At 33.4% G+C, this 18,847-nt stretch overlaps 2 protein-coding genes across 2 annotated transcripts in view; both read right to left on the reverse strand.

The window, feature by feature from the left end:
* Nucleotides 1–2,880: 2,880 nt before the first annotated feature.
* Nucleotides 2,881–6,183, reverse strand: LOC107058847 (putative late blight resistance protein homolog R1B-16). Its single transcript, XM_015305028.1, has 3 exons — nt 3,979–6,183; nt 3,759–3,846; nt 2,881–3,033 (listed from the first exon to the last, which is right to left on the reverse strand). Exons 1-3 carry the CDS (start codon nt 5,957–5,959, stop codon nt 3,018–3,020), a joined length of 2,085 nt encoding a protein of 694 aa, XP_015160514.1. The 5' UTR covers nt 5,960–6,183; the 3' UTR covers nt 2,881–3,017.
* Nucleotides 6,184–12,427: 6,244 nt separating this feature from the next.
* Nucleotides 12,428–18,847, reverse strand: part of LOC102581070 (signal peptide peptidase-like 5) — a 14,561-nt gene continuing 8,141 nt past the window's right edge. Inside the window, exons 6-14 of the mRNA XM_015305035.1 lie at nt 17,319–17,492; nt 15,837–15,871; nt 15,588–15,744; nt 15,360–15,413; nt 15,157–15,249; nt 14,001–14,143; nt 13,440–13,510; nt 12,824–12,907; nt 12,428–12,747 (exon numbers count right to left, since the gene is read on the reverse strand). Coding sequence (XP_015160521.1) covers nt 12,644–12,747; nt 12,824–12,907; nt 13,440–13,510; nt 14,001–14,143; nt 15,157–15,249; nt 15,360–15,413; nt 15,588–15,744; nt 15,837–15,871; nt 17,319–17,492 — 915 coding nt within the window. The 3' untranslated portion in view covers nt 12,428–12,643. The remainder of the gene's footprint in view (nt 12,748–12,823; nt 12,908–13,439; nt 13,511–14,000; nt 14,144–15,156; nt 15,250–15,359; nt 15,414–15,587; nt 15,745–15,836; nt 15,872–17,318; nt 17,493–18,847) is intronic.

Consider the following 18,847-nt stretch of genomic DNA (forward strand, 5'->3'; position numbering starts at 1 on the left):
GGATATTTTGTGTTCCTAGTTTTGTTTTATTAGGATGTTGCGGGGTCTGTCCCCACATCCATCTCAGTATATTAGAGGCTTTCATAGACAGTCAGTCAGTTAGTATTGAGTCTCTCATCTATGTATATATATAAGTATTCTATTTTGAGACTCGAGTTAACTTTTTGGCCAGATTTTATCAGTTAAGATTTTTTATGTCTTTGCATGGCATTGAGTTATTCTATTGAGTTAAGTTTCCGCTGAGTTAAGAAAGCCAGGCCAAGGGTTCGCTTGGGGCCAGCAATGGTCTCCGAGTGCCGGTCCCGCTCAGGGTGTAGGCTCGGGGCGTGACAGAGTTAATAGTCAAAAACACATCTAAAATATCACTTTTTCGCGACCTCAAATATCCATTGTTCTCTCTACCTGCCAAAGTTATCGTCTTTTAGCAAATTTTAACTCTCTTTGTCTCCATTTTTAAGCTTTCCTATTCTTGAAATCACTTTCCTCAAAGTACTTACCAACAAAAATATTGAAAGGGTTCGTGTCAAATCCTTCAAATATAGTACTCCCTCCATCTCATTGTATGTGGCAACCTTTTCTTTTTAGTTTATCTAACAAAGAATATCACCTTACTACTGCTAGAAACAATTTAACTTTAAAATTTCTCTTTTACCTACAACCACACAAATATCTAAAGATTATTTAAAACCTCAAGTTTCAAAAGTCTTCATTTTTCTCTTAAATACTTTGTCAAGCGAGTCAAACGGTAACACATAGAATGAGACGGAGGGAGTATATATTTTTAAGGATCCCACAGGGTTTCTGGAGAGTCCCAGCAACATAGCTAGCTACTTATTCTTAGACCTTAGTACAATTAAGTTTACACAGCCAAAAAATATGGATTTAATCCAAGTGACCTTTCTATATCTGGTGTGACATTTTTGGAGAGAAAAAAAAATTCATAATCAGAAGTTCAGAACATAAACTACATGATCTTCTCAAATAAGACATAAAAGTGTTAACTTATGATAAATGATAAATATAGACAAACTATATATACATAAAAAACAGGAGTCTAAGAAGAAATTTGACCTTCAATTATGAGAGAGAAGCTGCAGCTTCTTATAACTTAAAAGGATTTGGAATATGAAAGCATATGGTGAATGAAGGAGGGATAATATAGTAATTAATAGTTGAGTGGGAGTGAGAAAAAGACTTCTTTTAAGTATGCACTTAACAATTGTGGTCCCTTAAATTTACAAAAAATTAACAGGAAGTTTGTTTTCGCTAGATTCTCGGCTCAATAACAAGTAAATATGTGAAGAAGTTGTTGAAAATAAAATTAATTAACGGAAGAGCGATATTCACATATTTCGACATAATATCAAAGTAGTCAAAGATCCTGAAATTGAATCTTACCGTCATTATATTAAAAAAAAATTCACTTATTTGGCCCATAAAAAAGATCGTGAGATCGAATATCACCTTCACTAGATATAACGAAAAAGAATCAAGTCTCCACATGCAAAATGGGTAAAGACTTGTTTTTTTCTTTTTTGGATATAGAGAGATAGTAGATACAAAGACATAAGCTATATATAGACACATTAATTAAAGAGCAATTGTATGTTACATCTTGAAAGAACAAAGAGCTCAGCTGACCATAATTTTCAAGTAATTCCCCAAAATTTCATAAATGTGTAACTTTTGTCAGAATTTCAAAAATAAAAGAAGGCAGATTCTCAATTGGAGCAGTAAGAATAGGAAGAAATTTGAAACTTACATTGAAATGAGAAAGAAAACCAGAGGTACGTAGTACTGCAGTGCTAATTCCTCTATGTTTATTGAAGTTCGAATAAATTTGAATTTATGTCCACAAAAATAACAAAGGCAATTTCAGATCTGTAGCTCAAATTGAAGAAGAAAAAGAATCTTTGTTTGGTGCACATATGAGAGGTCACTAGGAAAGAGCAGGCAACAAGCAAGTTAAATATTCACAGTTTATTGAAAAAAACAAAAAACAAGCAAGTTGAATGAAGGAAGAATATACTTTGAACTTTCAACAGAGGCGGGCTCTTTCCAGCGATTGTATGCCAAATTCACTATGTGTGAGTTTTAACGTATTCTTTAATTTTGTAATATTAAAAAATTGTGGGGAAAAAAATATCTTTTTTAAGCAAACTAAAAAAAAATATATCAAAACAAATAGATTGGAAGTGAGGGAGTGTAATTTTGAGTCTATTCTTTGACTCCAGTTGGAAATTCTTACAAAATAATCGATTGAATATATATCGAAGATAACTAGACCAAGTGTTTGAATACAATCTTCAAAAGATATATAACAACTTAATTTGCTCATAAGATTTCGTCCACATGAAAGCTGACTCATTAATTTCGAAGCATGTTTCAATAAATAGTTCGTAATAGTTCAAATAGAAAATACAAACACTTGATAGTTCAAATAGAAAACTCGAAAAAAGATAAATATTTCCACTGTGTTTTTACACCATCATCTCTAAATCAAACAAGACAGAACTTGGAGACTTTCACATCCTGTGATGTCTTCTACTTCTTCTTTAATGTTCAGAGCTGAATCCTCAAGTGACTTCGTGCATCTCCTCAATTTAATCAACATCTGCAATATTTTTCATCCCAGAAGCAATAGCGGAACCTTGACTTTTACTAAGAGTTTCAAAATATGAAAAAGTAAACACACGAAGAAGTCAAAGTATTACACATTTACTATATATAACAGTGAGTTTTCGTCAAAGATGGTTCAGATGAACCGCTTGACTCTACATGGCTCCTCCCCCGCCCAGAAGCAACCATCATCATCCTCGAACACGAAGAATGCCCCATTAAGTCTCTCAAGGAATCTCACCTGGAGAATTCTCAGGGGTACTTCTTGATACACTATGTGGATGAAAACAGAAAATTACCAGTAAAATAAGAAAGTGAGTCCACGATGCTACGAACTAGCCAAGTAGCTCACCCTGATATCTCCAAGCAAACTCTAAACTCTGTCATGACAGCCGCTATCACGGGGATACATTACTGTACAAAAAATGCAATAAGTGTAGTATGAGTACAAAAATATAATGTGTATTCAACAAGTATCATCGATAGTAACGAGGGTTGGTCTTTCAAATGCTTGTGTTGCATCCTGATCAGCTTATGTGATCTCAACAGACATAGAATAACAACATAGAAGTATATCTAACCGAACATTGTTATAAAAAAAATGCACAAAACCAACATACAGAGAAGATATGCACAGATTCAACCCAACAACTAAATAAATTGCGCGAATAGGAGTTATGATGCGATATAAGTAAAAGCTGACTCTTTACCACAATTGTATCAACCAACCCCAGGCAAAACAACCTTACGCGATTTCCACTCCTCCTCCCATGATCACAAAGCACAAAAACCTGATGCACTAGAAAAAAAAAATCTGGTGCAGCTGAAATAGGAAATTAGCACCCAAAAGGCCAAATCTCACTGAACCTCTCGAGTTGCAATCCGAACATATGTACAAGTTCAAAATCATCCTATGAACCTACTCAAATCTTGAATTCGAGCCTGTCTTATCACAACATTGACTTTGGTTCTAACATTCCAAAATTCACCCAAGCCCCTCGGAACCAGTGCCACCCATACCCACAAGTCATAAAACACCAAATGAACATACTGAAAGTCTCAAATAGGGGAAAGGGATTCTAAAACTCAAAACGAACTAATAGGTCATTACAAACATGGGAACATAAGTCATTTGCAACCTCAAGCCAAAAGGCGTCAATGAGCTACGGTTGTTTTCTTGATCCCAAACACTGAAGCATTCTGCTGCAAAATCTGCATCTGCATATCCTATAAAGAAAGAAAGAAAGATCAAAATGTTACCTGAATGAATTATTTTACCTAAATAAAGCTTCTCTTAAGTCAATACAGTTTTCTGGAATACTATCCATGGTTAAACGGGCACTTAATGATATAACTTACTGTCAGGTTGATACTGAATATGAACTTGGAGACTATCACATCCTGCAATCTCTTCCACTTCATTTTTAATGTTGAAAGCTGACTTCTCAAGTGAGTAGTTGCAGCCAATCAACTTAATCAACTTCAATGTCGGGATATCCACAAAGCTAGAAGGGATCTGATCACACTGAATTGTGCATTTGTTTATAATTAATTTCTCCAGCACAGGGAAGGATGACTCTGAGGAGCGCCATTCTGTCACGAGAATATTCTGTAAAAGCAAGTATTTGAGTGCTAGGAACTCATAATCACTGACATCCCAACAGATGCTATATCCAGCCTGCCTGAATCTACTTTCCGGCTTAAAGTATATATTACGTAGTTTGAGACTTTCAAGGTTTTGCAGACTTGCAAGTTGTGAAAAAGCTTCTTCTGTTAGGCAAAGTCTATCAAGGGACAAATCCTTTAGATTTGAAGGGAAGACAACACAGCGGGCCTGTCCAATGGATTTGTAGCCTGAAATCGGGCGTGAAAAACACAGTTCGAGAGATTGGAGTGGGAGTTCTTCAAGATTAGGCATATCAACTTCATAACCTGGTTCAGTAAAGTGGAGCTTGAGTTGTTCAATATTTGGAAATCTCCACCAGAACTCCGGAGTCTTATCAGCCAAGTATATACGACACTTCCCAAAAGTCTTCAACGCTGGTAACAAAGTTTCTGAAGATTCTTTGAAAAGTGCTCGATCGTTGTCTTCCCATTTGAAGGAAAAATCCTGTATATCCACATGTCTCAGCTTCTTCATTTTCCAAATAGAAGGGGATGTCTCGAAACGCCTTGAAAAATCACTATTCCCCACCACCTGCAAAGTTTGTAGATAGTGTAGATGTGATACCCACTGGAAATCAAATTCTTGGGTACAAATTGCAAGATATCTCAAGTGAGTTACTGCTTGCACTGCTGTAGTCCAAGAACGTCTTTCCAAACAGACATCTGACAAATGCAACACCCGAATAAATCTTAAGTTATCGAGTAAAGGAAAAGTCTTTTCCCAAACACGGGACTTTGGACGAGCAATAAACTTAAGAGACCTATCATGACATTGAGCAAAAGACTCTCCTTTCTTCAAGCCTGCCAACATTGGAATCCTATCCAATGATTTTGTATACTGCAACAATTGGTGAACAAGATCATCATGGATAAACCTAATATACTGGGGTTCCTTTGAAGGTCGGTACTGCATAAACTTTTCTTTTGTAAGTTTCCTCATGCAAAACTCATGCACTACATCATGAACAGTGCAGTACTCTATCTCACCATTATCTTCTCTCCTCCGAGAAACAATTACTAAGCTTCTGTTCACTAGATCATTCAAGCAAATTTTAGATGCTTCTTCAACATTCTCTGTGTCCACGCTGTGTATAAAATTTTCTGCTATCCACAAGTTTAGCAAATTGAATACTGGAAATTGATGGTCTTCTGGAAACAATCCCATGTAAAGCAGGCAAGACTTTAAATGGTCTTCCAAATGGTCATAACTTGATTCTATTATCTTCATGCTTTGCTCTTCTAAAACATGGGAACTCAAATCTTCTGCGAACCCAAGCCACAAAGAGGCTTCCCTTTGCTTTGCAATAATTCCAGCAATCAAAACAATTACAAGAGGTAATCCCTTGCAGTTTTGAGCAACTTGTAATCCTGTTGTAAGTAGCTCCGGGGGACAAATCTCTCCTTGAAATATTTTCTTCTGAAGCAAGTCCCAGCTCTCTTCCACAGTGAGGAATCGAAGAAAATATGGATCACTGTGGTGCTTAAGCTGCCTTGCCACTTCCTCATCTCGAGTTGTTAGCACTACTCTGCTTCCATTTGCATCATCCGGGAAAGATAACTGCAACTCTTCCCAAGCCTCAACTTCCCATATATCATCTAAAACAATGAGGTATCTCTTGTGCATTAGACTCTTGCGCAACTTGTCAGGCAAGTCTTCAGATGGGCTATCATCCATATTGCCTACAACTTGTTTAAGAATCTATAAGAACACCTTCCTCAAATTATATTCTTTTGAAATAGAGCACCATGCTCGAACGTCAAAGTGTTTATCAATACAATGATGAGTGAAAACCATTGTAGCCAAAGTTGTTTTGCCTAGTCCAGGCATTCCAACAATCGAGACAATGTCTAGTTCCTTCGTTCCTCCCGTCAATTGTTGAATTATGTTATCAGCATCATCCTCAAAACCAACCACTTCCTCATCAATTGAGGTGGAAGTTCTTTCACCCTTCAGAACCTTTTCCATGTCAGTTATCTTGATCTCTTTACTGCTTGTAGAAGTAGAAATAACTATGTTAGAACTGATAGCTCGCCCTAGAATAAATAGATTGGCAAATAAGTAAAGTTAACCAATCTACTAGGTCTATTAAATAATCTGGGTCATTTATGTAACGGTAGGGGTATATGTGAGTCACTTTTGTAATGTGGATATCATCTCTCAGTCGCAAAGTTGAGGGGATACGAGACACTTTTCCCTTCTATTTTTTTTTGGGTATAAGCTATATATAGCTTGTGCATTCTTCTTCTTTTCTTAAGATGGATGTAGCAGAACTTTTTTATGCTACATCTTGGAAGAACAAATAGCTCAGCTGACCATAATTTTGAAGGTCTTCACCTAATATTCCCTTCGTCCTGTCCACTATTTCAAATATAGATTTTTGTTTTTATTTGTCAATCCCTCCGTCCACTTTTACTTGTCCACTATTTTAAAAATAGATTTTTATTTTTATTGGTCACTTCTAACATATAAAAAAAGATGATTTTTTCCCATGTTTTAACATGAGTATTAATTACTTATTCCCCAAATTATTTTCCAAGACTTAATATTGTAAAAATACTCATTTCAATTATTTCTTAAGCATCTGCAAAGTCCAAAGCGGACAAGTAAAAGTAAACCGAATAAGTAATTTCTTTTCCCAAAATTTCAGAACCTTGTAACTTCTGTTAGAATTTCAAAAACAAAAAAAAAGACACGCTCTGCATAAAACTTATAAACAATTGCCCAAAGATTTGTAAATTCAAACTTACATTCTTAAATGAGTAGAAAACCAGAGGTACGTAGTACTGCAATGCTAATTCCTGGATGCTTCTTTCACTTCTATACTCGATTGAGGTCCGATTAAATTTGAATTTGTAATCGTAACAAAGGCTATTTCATATCTGAAGCTCAAAGTTGTTGAAGAAGAAGAATAGTGTTTGTTCTTCTACGATACCAATGTATATGGAATTTGGAAAATACTTTTTCACTTTCAACAAAGGCTGACGCTATATATTCTTTCCCTTTTTTGAAATGAAATAAAAGTTCCACTAGTAATATTATAAGTTTTTATGGTATACACTAGATCTTTAATTAAATCCATGTGAGGGATCTTTTTTTTTTTATGCCCAGATCAGCTTGCATGCACCTTAACTAATTCCACGAAATACTTCATACTTGTCACCTCTCACCAACAACTCAACTAATTTTATAGGGTATTTGTTACCTCCCACCATCAATAGATACCAAATAAATTTGTACACCAAGGCTAAGACAAATAGGAAGAAATCGCCTAGTGATTTTATCTATGTAATAATTTGAACCTCGTTTTGGAATTCACACAATATCCAAAAGAGTCCCAAAAAGGAGTATCAAAAGGTTAACATTTGCTAATCATCAGATCATATTATATTATATATATATAATAGAGAACCTTAGGCTCGTCTACGTGTCGACACCACAAACCAGAATTCTCTTTTAATTTATTTATTTACAAAATTAGTCTTCTCTTTTATGAAGAGTTGCGACTTTAATGAAGAGTTGTGACTTTTATGAAAAATTGTGATTTTTATGAAGAGTTGCGATTTTAATGAAGAGTTGCGACTTTTATGAAAAGTTATGACTTTTATGAAAGGTTGTGACATTTCCAAAGTGTTGTAACTTTTCCAAATAGTTGTAACATTTTTGATAAGACACAATAAACATTTGTCCACACTACCCTTTGTTGTCAATAAATAGAGGGATTTCCTTTCATTTTAACACAACGAAAATTCTGAACCTCTTCTTCTTCTTCTTCCCAATTAAATATTTGTATACTTTGATCATGTTTAGTGGCTCACTGACACTATTGTTTATGTTACAGATCCTGATATGCATTTTTACAATCATTAATTTATAATTTATGCTTACATTATTAAGCTAAATGATAAGATGTAGGAATTTTCATTTTTTTTTACATTATTAATGTTTGTTACTACGTAATCTTATATGTAAGATAATATAGTGTTTTAGTTTTAATGACTGATATGTTTTAAGTATTATTTTATAAATTTTGTGATATTAAATTCACGCACGAAACGCGGGTAATTTTACTAGTATATATATAAAAGAGAACTGCAGGCCCGCCTACATGGCGCCACCAAAATACAGGATTCTCTTTTAATTTATTTATTTTCAAAATTAGTCTTCCCCTTTCATAAAATTTGTGACTTTTATGAAGAGTTGCGAATTTTATGAAGAGTTGCAACTTTTTTGAAGAGTTCGTGATTTTTTTGAAGAGTTGTGATTTTTATGAAGAGTTGCGACTTTTATGAAAAGTTGTGACTTTTATGAGAAGTTGTGACTTTTATGAAAAGTTGCGACTTTTATGAAAAGTTGTGACCTTTCCAAAAGAGTTGTGACATTTCTGATAAGACACAATAAATATTTGTTCACACTACCTTTTGTTGCTTATAAATATAGAGATTTCCTCTCATTTTAAAATAACAAAAAATTTGTACTACTTCTTTTGCTCTTGTTGAGTGACTCACTTCACCATTGTTTTTTGTATCAATACAATGACGAATAGAATCGTCATATCCTGAGAGAATCTATTCCTTTAAATCTTGAATACTAGAGGGGAATAATTTTCCTAAGGGTACACTATGCATTTAGTGAGCTCAACTTTTTCCTTTCTATTTCATTCTATTGTTACATATCTTGATTTTTTTTTCACAGTCATTAATTTATGCTTATTTTATTAATTATTGTTTTTGAGTATATCTTTTAAACTTTGTTGTTTATGTTTCTTGAAAATTATTATTATAAGTATTTATTAGTATAGATTAAATAACACACGTTAATTGAGTATTCATGCAAGTTTTCTCTACTAAAACTGTTGAAAGTAGAGTAAAAGAATTCCTTAAAAATCTGTACTACCATATCTTGAAGACAAAATTCAAATTTGATATGTCATTGTAAACACATAAAGAACTTAAAAACTTTATCGCACCTTGATGTGCGAAGTGAACCAGGAAAAGAAGACAAAAAATTAATAAACTTTTGACATAAGTTCAAGGATGTGCCGGATGACCTATAGAGGAATATGACTAGACTGCAACATCTTTTAATCCCAAAGAAATAGATAACTACACAATAAATTAATTGTTCATATTTAATATGAAGTATGGACAGATTTCTCAAGTTTACTGCAAGTTGTAAATATTTTCTTGAAGTAATAGATGTGTTTTCGACACTGTGTGGAATAGAAGTGTATTTCAAATTGAACTTCATCACTCTAGTATATTAATTTTTAAAAAACAACCAAACAAACTGAATAGTTTTGTGTAATATTTTTCCCTTTCAAGTATATATAATGAGTTGAATTGTTGTCCAATATGATACATTTTCCATTTAATTTTCATTTTAATAATTACTTACGATACATTTAAATGGGAACTTCAAAATGATATATGTAAAAAAAAAAGATAGTGCTGAACTTTCTACACGCTAGAATTGGAATTTATTTATCTCTACACCAACAATTATTTATTTATTAGAATATTTAATATTACCAGTTTATGCACTTGATTCCTCAAAAATGTTGAATAGTAACACTTCCTGGAAGCAAAATGAAAAATTATAAAATCAAATTAAAGATGATTGATTGAAAGATAAATGATAAAATGTTATAATTATCACTTCCTTTGTAATGTTTTACTTTAAATGACTAATATGTTATAAGTATTATTTTATAAATTTCGTAACATTATATATATAAAAGAATGTTTTAGTGGCAACATTCGTCGCTGCGAATGCCTATAATAGTTGCCACTAAAAGAATGTTTTAGTGGCAACATTAGTTGCTGCAAATGCCTATAATAGTCGCCACCAAAAGTACGTTTTAGTGGCAACATTAGTAGCTGCTAATGCCTATAATAGTCGCCACTAAAAGAATGTTTTAGTGGCAACATTAGTCGCTGCGAATACCTATAATAGTCGTCACTAAAAGTATGTTTTAGTGGCAACATCAGTCACTGCTAAAGCCTATAATAGTCGCCACCAAAAGTATGTTTTAGTGGCAATATTAGTCGCTGCTAATGGCTATAATAGTTGCCACCAAAAGAATGTTTTAGTGGCAACATTAATCGCTGCTATACACTAATAGTCGCCACCAAAAGTATGTTTTAGTGGCAACATTAGTCGCTGCTATACATTAATAGTTGCCACTAAAAGTATGTTTTAGTGGCAACATTGGTCGCTGCTAATGCCTGTAATAGTCGCCACCAAAAGTAGGTTTTAGTGGCAACATTAGTTGCTGCTAATTTTATTATAGTCGCCACTAAAAGTATGTTTTAGTGGCAACATTAGTCGCTGCTAATGCTTATAATAGTTGCCACCAAAAGTATGTTTAGTGGCAACATTAGTCGCTGCTAATTCCTATAATAGTCGCCACTAAAAGTATATTTTAGTGGCAACATCAGTCGCTGCTAATGCTTATAATAGTCGCCACCAAAAGTATGTTTTTAGTGGCAACATTAGTCGCTGCTAATGCCTATAATAGTAGCTACTAATATTTTGTTTTAGTGACAAGATTAATCGCCGCTAATACCTATAATAGTCGCTACTAAATGATTGTTTTAGTGGCAACATTAGACACTGCCAATGCCTATAATGCCGCCACTAAAAGAATGTTTTAGTGGCAAAATCAGTCGCTGCTAATATCGATAATAGTCTCCACCAATAGTTTGTTTTAGTGACAAGAGCTCACTTGGACAAAACTTTCGTCCTTTTAATGTTTTTCTTTTTTTCCTTCTCATTCAACTCTTCTAAATATTTTTTGTGTGAGTTATTACTATTTTCGGCAAACTTAATTTGAAGAGTATAAAACAAAACCTTCTCTAAATAAAAATAATATCTTAAACTACAAAAGATATGTCTATTAACATAGATTTGTTGTCCTTTATGTCCTAAGTTATTTCTGAGCATTTGAATTATCTAGGTTTGACTCATTTTTAATTTTTTAATGTTCGAGAATATTTTTTTAACATGAGTCTAGAATTCAACATTTTGATCTACTTGTACTTTCATAATGCTATTAGAAGGGCTTTCAAAACAGCAGTTTAATAAAGAATGAATTTCTAAAAAGGTCAACAATATTATTTTGCTGTTGTTCCAAATTAATTTTTCTCCTTCTATAAATTTTGTTAGAGTAACAAAGTAACAATAACGAAAAGTAGTGAACATTTGACCTCAGCCAAATAGATTGTCACTAAAAAGCTTCTCTAAATAAAAATAATATCTTAAACTACAAAAGATATGTCTATTAACATAGATTTGTTGTCCTTTATGTCCTAAGTTATTTCTGAGCATTTGAATTATCTAGGTTTGACTCATTTTTAATTTTTTAATGTTCGAGAATATTTTTTTAACATGAGTCTAGAATTCAACATTTTGATCTACTTGTACTTTCATAATGCTATTAGAAGGGCTTTCAAAACAGCAGTTTAATAAAGAATGAATTTCTAAAAAGGTCAACAATATTATTTTGCTGTTGTTCCAAAATAATTTTTCTCCTTCTATAAATTTTGTTAGAGTAACAAAGTAACAATAACGAAAAGTAGTGAACATTTGACCTCAGCCAAATAGATTGTCACTAAAAAGAATTTATTTATGTTGTTGTGGTGTACATTTTTAACGGTCTTAACGTATTTATAACTAATATTGATTATCGAAAACTTTTACATAAATTTTTTTTTCAAGGAGTTATTCTAACCATAAAATTATCTGATTCTATATTTTTCATCTACAAAAAAATAAAAAAATTATGTTTAATCGCTACATAAAAACATCACTTAATTTTAACACAATTATATCATCAAACATATATTATGATAAATTATGTAAAAGATAAAAATAATTAAATCTCAAGATATTTTTAATCATTCAATATATATTTACAATTCTTTAAATATGTGATAATGTCAAATCATTTCATTTCTGTTGAAATGTTTCTAAAACCTACTAAAATTTACTTTTTTTTTTCTTATAACAACCGACTATTGGAAAAGTTGTTCAAAAGTTTAGAAAGATTATTTATGCCTGCGTAAAGTGCGGGTAAATTACCTGGTACAAAAATAAATTGGAACTTCTCTACTATTTGTAAATGGTAAAACAAAATGGGAATTATTTACTATTGAAAGTAATTCAATGAGTTACAACATTCTCCTTGTTTTGTGATTCTTGTGATGTTACATAATGATCAATTGAATGATTGAATATACATTAGAGAGAAGGATAGTGAAGTATTCCTTTGGAAAACTTCATACTCTATTTACAACTTTTGCAGCATGAAACATACCAATGGCTTGTGCTTTGTCACCTTTATATTCTTCAAAAGCTTTATCAAGCACTTCCTAGACGCGCTTCAGCCATTTGTTTTGATTCATCGCAATTGGTCCAAAGGTCTTTCAATTCGCGTCTCACTGCCCCCAGTACCACACAAGTTCCTAGACGATAAAGGTTTTAAAACGATGAAAAAACTAAACAACAATTTCAATCAAGTGGTCATCAATTTTGTCATACCTAATGTGCATGGCACGAGATACAGGAGAGCAGGTTGACCATGTCCATTCATCAAAAACAAGCCCACATAAGTAATGCAAAGACCTGTACGGATTTTAGGTTGATTAAGGCGAGGAATGAACGAAATGCAGCATTAAAAAGGGAAAAAAGGAGGGAGAAAGTACAAGAATAAAAAAGAAACACGGAAAGAAAGAAACTCAGAAAGAATGATAGATAATCAACATGGTTCACACGTAAAAATCAGAACTAACATGTGGCGCAAATTCCATAGATATGTGCAGAATCATAAGCAGAGGTTTTATTAGAATAATTAGAGGCATTGAACGAAAGAATTGTACATTGGAGCGATAATCTCAAAATGATTTTCAATTATGAAATGAAGCTATTTCTGAATTTTACCCCTTTTTGTGGTCTCAAACAACTAAGAGCAGCAGTAACATATTAAGACAAAACGGATATGAAATAACACACTACAACAACAAAATATCCAGTATAACCTCACAAGTGGAGTCTGGATAAGAAATAACATAGTAAGAGCATATCAAAGCAGAAAGAACAAAAAGAACAACATATAAAATAAAAAATAAGAAGGAAGAAACAAAAGAGAGATACCCACCAATCCCATAACCAATCATCAGCCAAAGGAAGTATCCATTTAGTACCCCCTTCTTTTTAGCTTCATCAAATCTGCAAAAAAGATCGAGAAGGAGATCAACAAGAGGTCCAAATGGGATAAATCAGAAGTCAACTAAATCGCCATCATTCTGTAGAAAGAATGAGTGAATTTAGAGAAACTGGGCCGCTAAGTTGATTTGAAAACATCCTCTGCTGAATCCCACAAATATTTATCCAATTTTTGTTTTCCCATTTTTTAACCATTGTCATCGGAATGATTTGTAACCCTTGTAAACTGGAATAATTAGAGATGTTTGCATAACAAATAAGAATTTCCATTGAAACCTAGAGCTTCATATATCAAAACATTCATGACTAAATTCATATATACTCACTGTCCTTATAGATGCCTATAACAAGAATATCTTTAAGAACAAAGGTAGAGAATTGTAGGTTGCGAAATAGAAGTTTCTTATCATTTAATCGAGGTGATGTGCTAATCTTTACATTTCTAGAAGAGAGCAACAATTATCTTTGCAAGATGACTGAAGTGCAAAAATACCTGTATGTAAAGCAAATTAGCAAACCAGGGAAGAGAATATCCCCAAAGCCAAGCATATCAAATCCTTTATAAGGATCTGTTAATTTAGGAACTCTCAGAAGCATCGGGATTGATTCTCCACCAGCTTTCTTACCTTTAGCAACCTACAAGAGAGGCCAAATCCAACCACCCGAAAAATTAGTGACAGATACTGAAGAGCTAAATTATCTTCTGGTAAGAACTGTGTGGCAAGAAGCGAGTTTAACCCAGCTTAATAATGAAAGCATCCAGTTTTGAGCACATAAATGTAATTAACATATACCAAGAAAAAAACATTGAAACCATCAAAAGATAAAAGATGCATGTGTGCACATTTAAATCATACAGGTACATCTTTATGTTTTAAACAATCCGGAGCAGCTTCATTAAAATCATTACCTAGTTCCTGTGCAAAACAATCAAATAATTTTGTTGCATTTTTTAATGTTCCACAATCCACAACGACAAGATAAATATCCAAAAGTGTTCAATAAGGTTATTTAGCTGCTACTACTTTGAAGGTGTGCATTTATACATGTTGCAGGAAGGCAATGGCATCAGAGTAAAAGAAAATTTTAATGCCCAACATTAGTGGCATATTTTGAAAGAACAGAAACCAAGTAGAGGGAAGTTCTCCTTCCTATCTACCTTATAAAATGGAACTAGAAAAAGACTGAAACTTCATACAGACAGGTGGTATAACACCACCTGCCTGTAAAGGGGAACAATTTTTAATTTTCTAGAGATCAAAGACCAAAAAGGCTTCATGCTGAAAATATTAAGAGGAAGAAAACTGGGAAGAGATAATAGCATTCTTACCAAGTTAATACAAATAAATTACAAGATACACCTGTATATAGGTGTGAAATCCATATAATTAAGTGTGAGTATAATCAATAAAACATGGTGTATTAATGCAAAGCCGAACACATTCATTATGTTGATACCTTCCATTGCCAACCTCTAGCTTCTAAAAAGTACCATTTCTCAAAACTAAAAACAATAAAAATTTAAATTAATTTAACTTTCTTCATTTTCTTATACAAATCTTTATTTAGACATCTAACTCATGATATGATTTGACAAAATATCTACATCAGCGGTACAGCTTAAAATTGTAACTAAAGAGAAAACTTACTGAAATCATAACACTGTCATGGAATATAGCAGGAGATAGGAAAACCCAGAAGATGTCATAGACAAACGCGCAGCAGAGGAGCACTGTAGCAACCTAAAAGAGAAAGGAAATGACATAAATGAAAGGTATATTAGTAGACATAGGTAAAGCAAAACAAGAAATCAACTATGTTCACTGGTGAATTTTAAAAGCTATAAACACACCTTTATATTAGGCAATTGAGCCAACTGCAGAACAGTGATCATCAAAGCAATCCCCTGGCGAAAATAAAGTTTTCATTTACTTTTAACAGTTTTCAGCTGGAGTAAGTATCTAGAAGAGTGAGACTTGGTGATAAGGATGCATAAAACCAACTAAATATCCAACTGCAAAGAAAGGTCTATCACACAAACAGTTTTTCAGTTAACGAGGAAATTATAAAATTAGCTTACAAGAATGTCTTGGCCAACCCAAGAGTATGATTCTTTTCTGTTTACTGCCCAGAAGATGGCGAATCCCACACAAAGTGTTAGGACAACTAGAGACAGAATAGTGACCTCCCCAACAAGCGGCAAATTCAATGTTTTCTTTCCACAACCTCTAAATTTGCTGCTTAAAAGATTGTATGAAGCATAGTTAAGGATCTAATCAGAAATTCTGTACATAATATGAAATAGACATAATGGGTCAATACATCATACCTTAGTATGAGCGTCACTATACAGTTATGCAGTCCCTGGAAAGAAACAAAGAATTAAACAATAAAAATTCAACAACCAGAAAAAATGTTGACCAAATGCAAACCAGAATTAGTTTTGCTCCAAAACGTAGAAAGTGCATATGTTGCACAAATCAAGCGTAATCAAAAGTAGTCAGAATTTAGGTAAGTAACCTCCCAAGCACCATATGTTCTTGCGCATATCAACTAACAGAAAATGGAAGCTAACTAAAGCATATGGATTTGCAAGTTCATATATTAATCACAATTACAATATTACATCTATAAGCAGATGGAAAGGTTAACCTTTCAGAAGATTATGGAAGGCACAATTATCATGGAAAATGCATTTATGACTCAAAAGGTTGGCAAAAATCTACTGTTCCTACGATCTAAAGTTAGAATCATAGATAACATAAGGTCTTTGATGCAGCCAGTATATTTAAGCCTAATACACCTCATCAGCTGGTGCATTCCCTTGACTTTGCGGTTAAGAAAGCATAGCTCCATGACAATGTTACCCATAATGATCCCCTACCATTAATGAGCTTGATGAGTGCAAGTACAATATTATTAGAGGGCCACTAAAAAGATAATATGAAAGAACAATATACTAGTACATCTCCATGGCAAGTGGGTGGGCCTACATAGGATGTTGTCCCAGTGTGTTATACCAAAATGTGAGAGAGCTGAACACTGGACGATAACCCTTTAATGATCAATTTGGACTTTTTGGTTGGAAAACATTATAAAACCTTTCTAAGGAGAGGAAAACCTTTAAATAATTGTAAGTCTATATCTATTTCCAAGCTCTACGTTTGAAGTTCGGGAAGCAATGATTACTAGTGAAGACTTGAGAGTTCCCTAGATCTGAAGAAAAAGTTGTTTTGATCATCTACTTTTTTAGTCATCATGGTATGTGATTGTATCCATCATCCAGGAGCTAACACTCCCTGTCCCAGAAGCTTCTTTGAATATTTTTATCAGGGCTCTAAGGCAGGGAGTGGGAGCATGACAAAAGATTTGTCCACTTGAATGCTAGATTAGACCAGCTATGAAACATTTACTACCGAAGCACAAAGTTGTATCATTTTCCTGAGTAGTTTTAGATTAGCAGGAAAAACTACTATAAACACGGCATGGAAAATATTGTAAGGAGGAATATTATAGTTCAGTAACATAATCATTCAAAAAATACATCAAACTATATATTATTAGGCATTGACAAACACATTTTTTCTAAAAATCTTTAGACATTATATTCCATTTTCTTTGCATACTATACAAACAGATGCATGATATCATTATCTTGCTCATTTGTCAGATACTAGATGCATGGCCCCAAACTATAACCTAATTCAACAATAAAGCATAAATAAGCAGTGCCATGAAATGAGATGGTTTTATCAGACCAAATTGTATTGGCTTAGACGAAAGAAGAAGGAGAAAGAACGAACTTGAATACCTCGATTCCACCGATACAGAAAAGCAATATCAGCAGCCAGACAAACCACGTGGACATGAAAAAGTAAAGCAGCACCAGAAATGTGGATGCTGAGATGACAAATCCAATAGCAGTCCATGCAGTAATGTGCAGAATTTCACTGTCATCCTCCTCCTTGACGGTCATATCATCATCCTGTAAGGTGACCATACACTTTTTAAGACATTACAGCTATTAATCAAGCAAGGCATCATTGGGTGTTATCAATATTTGACACAAGAATTAGAAGTAGGAAAACCAAGAAAGACATGTTCACAGTACGCTCATAACATACAAATATAAATCATAGATATAAATAGATCACTCGTTCAACTATATTTAAATCAGATCAACTAAGGTCATATATGAATCTTCAGTTCCATTCCCCGCTCTATTCGGGGATATTTCATACCAATACTAGATAATTTGTATTTTAACACAAACAAGGAGTTCCACAAAATTAGTGTGTTAAGATATGACAAGATTTATATTGATTAGGGTTTATTTAATTTTATTAGCTTGATTAGGGATTTAATAAGATTACATCTGATTTGATTTGATCTTGAATTATACACTTACCAAATTGTAAGTACTTGTAATTACTATAATTTCCAACTAAGCTTGAGGGATTGATCAAGCTTTTCTATTCCTTCTCATCCTCTTCCCTATTAAATATAGCAATTTTCAAAATTACACACCTTGCGACACTCTTGAGAATATTAGGTCTTCTAACACTACACCATTTCCACTCAGTCAATATATTGTAGCTCCACCAACCAAACAGGCCTTTAATATTTGAGTCGTGTCACCACAAAGATTGTCGACAGTTTTTGAGATCCTCCAAAATGGGAAAGACCTCTCCAATTTCTTCTCTGGATAAATATGTCTCTCACACACCTTTACCTTTGTCGTTAAGGGAAAAGGATCTATAGAACAAGCCATCTCCTCGATGTCAAAAGTTTTTCCATCAATCTGGCCAAGTATACTTAGAAAGCCCATTCTATTCCATTCCTTTTAAATTCTTGATTTACTGGATCCAGTTTAGCTTCAGCATACCTCTTTTTTCGCTGGAGATGCTTTGTAGGTGACACCCTATTATTGGTAGTGAAGGGAAAAATGTAAGCATTGCACTGGTCAGGAACTAAAGTATCCAAAGGAAGTATGTATCAAGGATAAATTATTTGGAAAAGCAAAGGGCAGAGTAGTGAAAAGATTACACAGACATATGTATGTTAACTTCTGGGGCAGCTCATGTGACACAGGCAGCTAAGTTTTGAAAGACCAACAACTATTATCAATTATGTTACCTAAAATCCAACAGCCAAAGTAAACTAAATTTACTACATTATCATCAAGATGCAGTGCTGAATAGCTTAGACAAATAGCCCAAACAAAATCAATGTTGAGAATGCTACTAACTGAATTTAAAAGAATATAAGAAGCTGAGCATGCCAAATTTGAGATTATATCAGACAGCTTTTTTTTTGTGTGTGGGGGGGGGGGGGGGGGGC

Source organism: Solanum tuberosum, unplaced genomic scaffold, assembly GCF_000226075.1.
Source record: "Solanum tuberosum cultivar DM 1-3 516 R44 unplaced genomic scaffold, SolTub_3.0 scf00651, whole genome shotgun sequence".
In the NCBI taxonomy this organism is placed as follows: domain Eukaryota; kingdom Viridiplantae; phylum Streptophyta; class Magnoliopsida; order Solanales; family Solanaceae; genus Solanum; species Solanum tuberosum.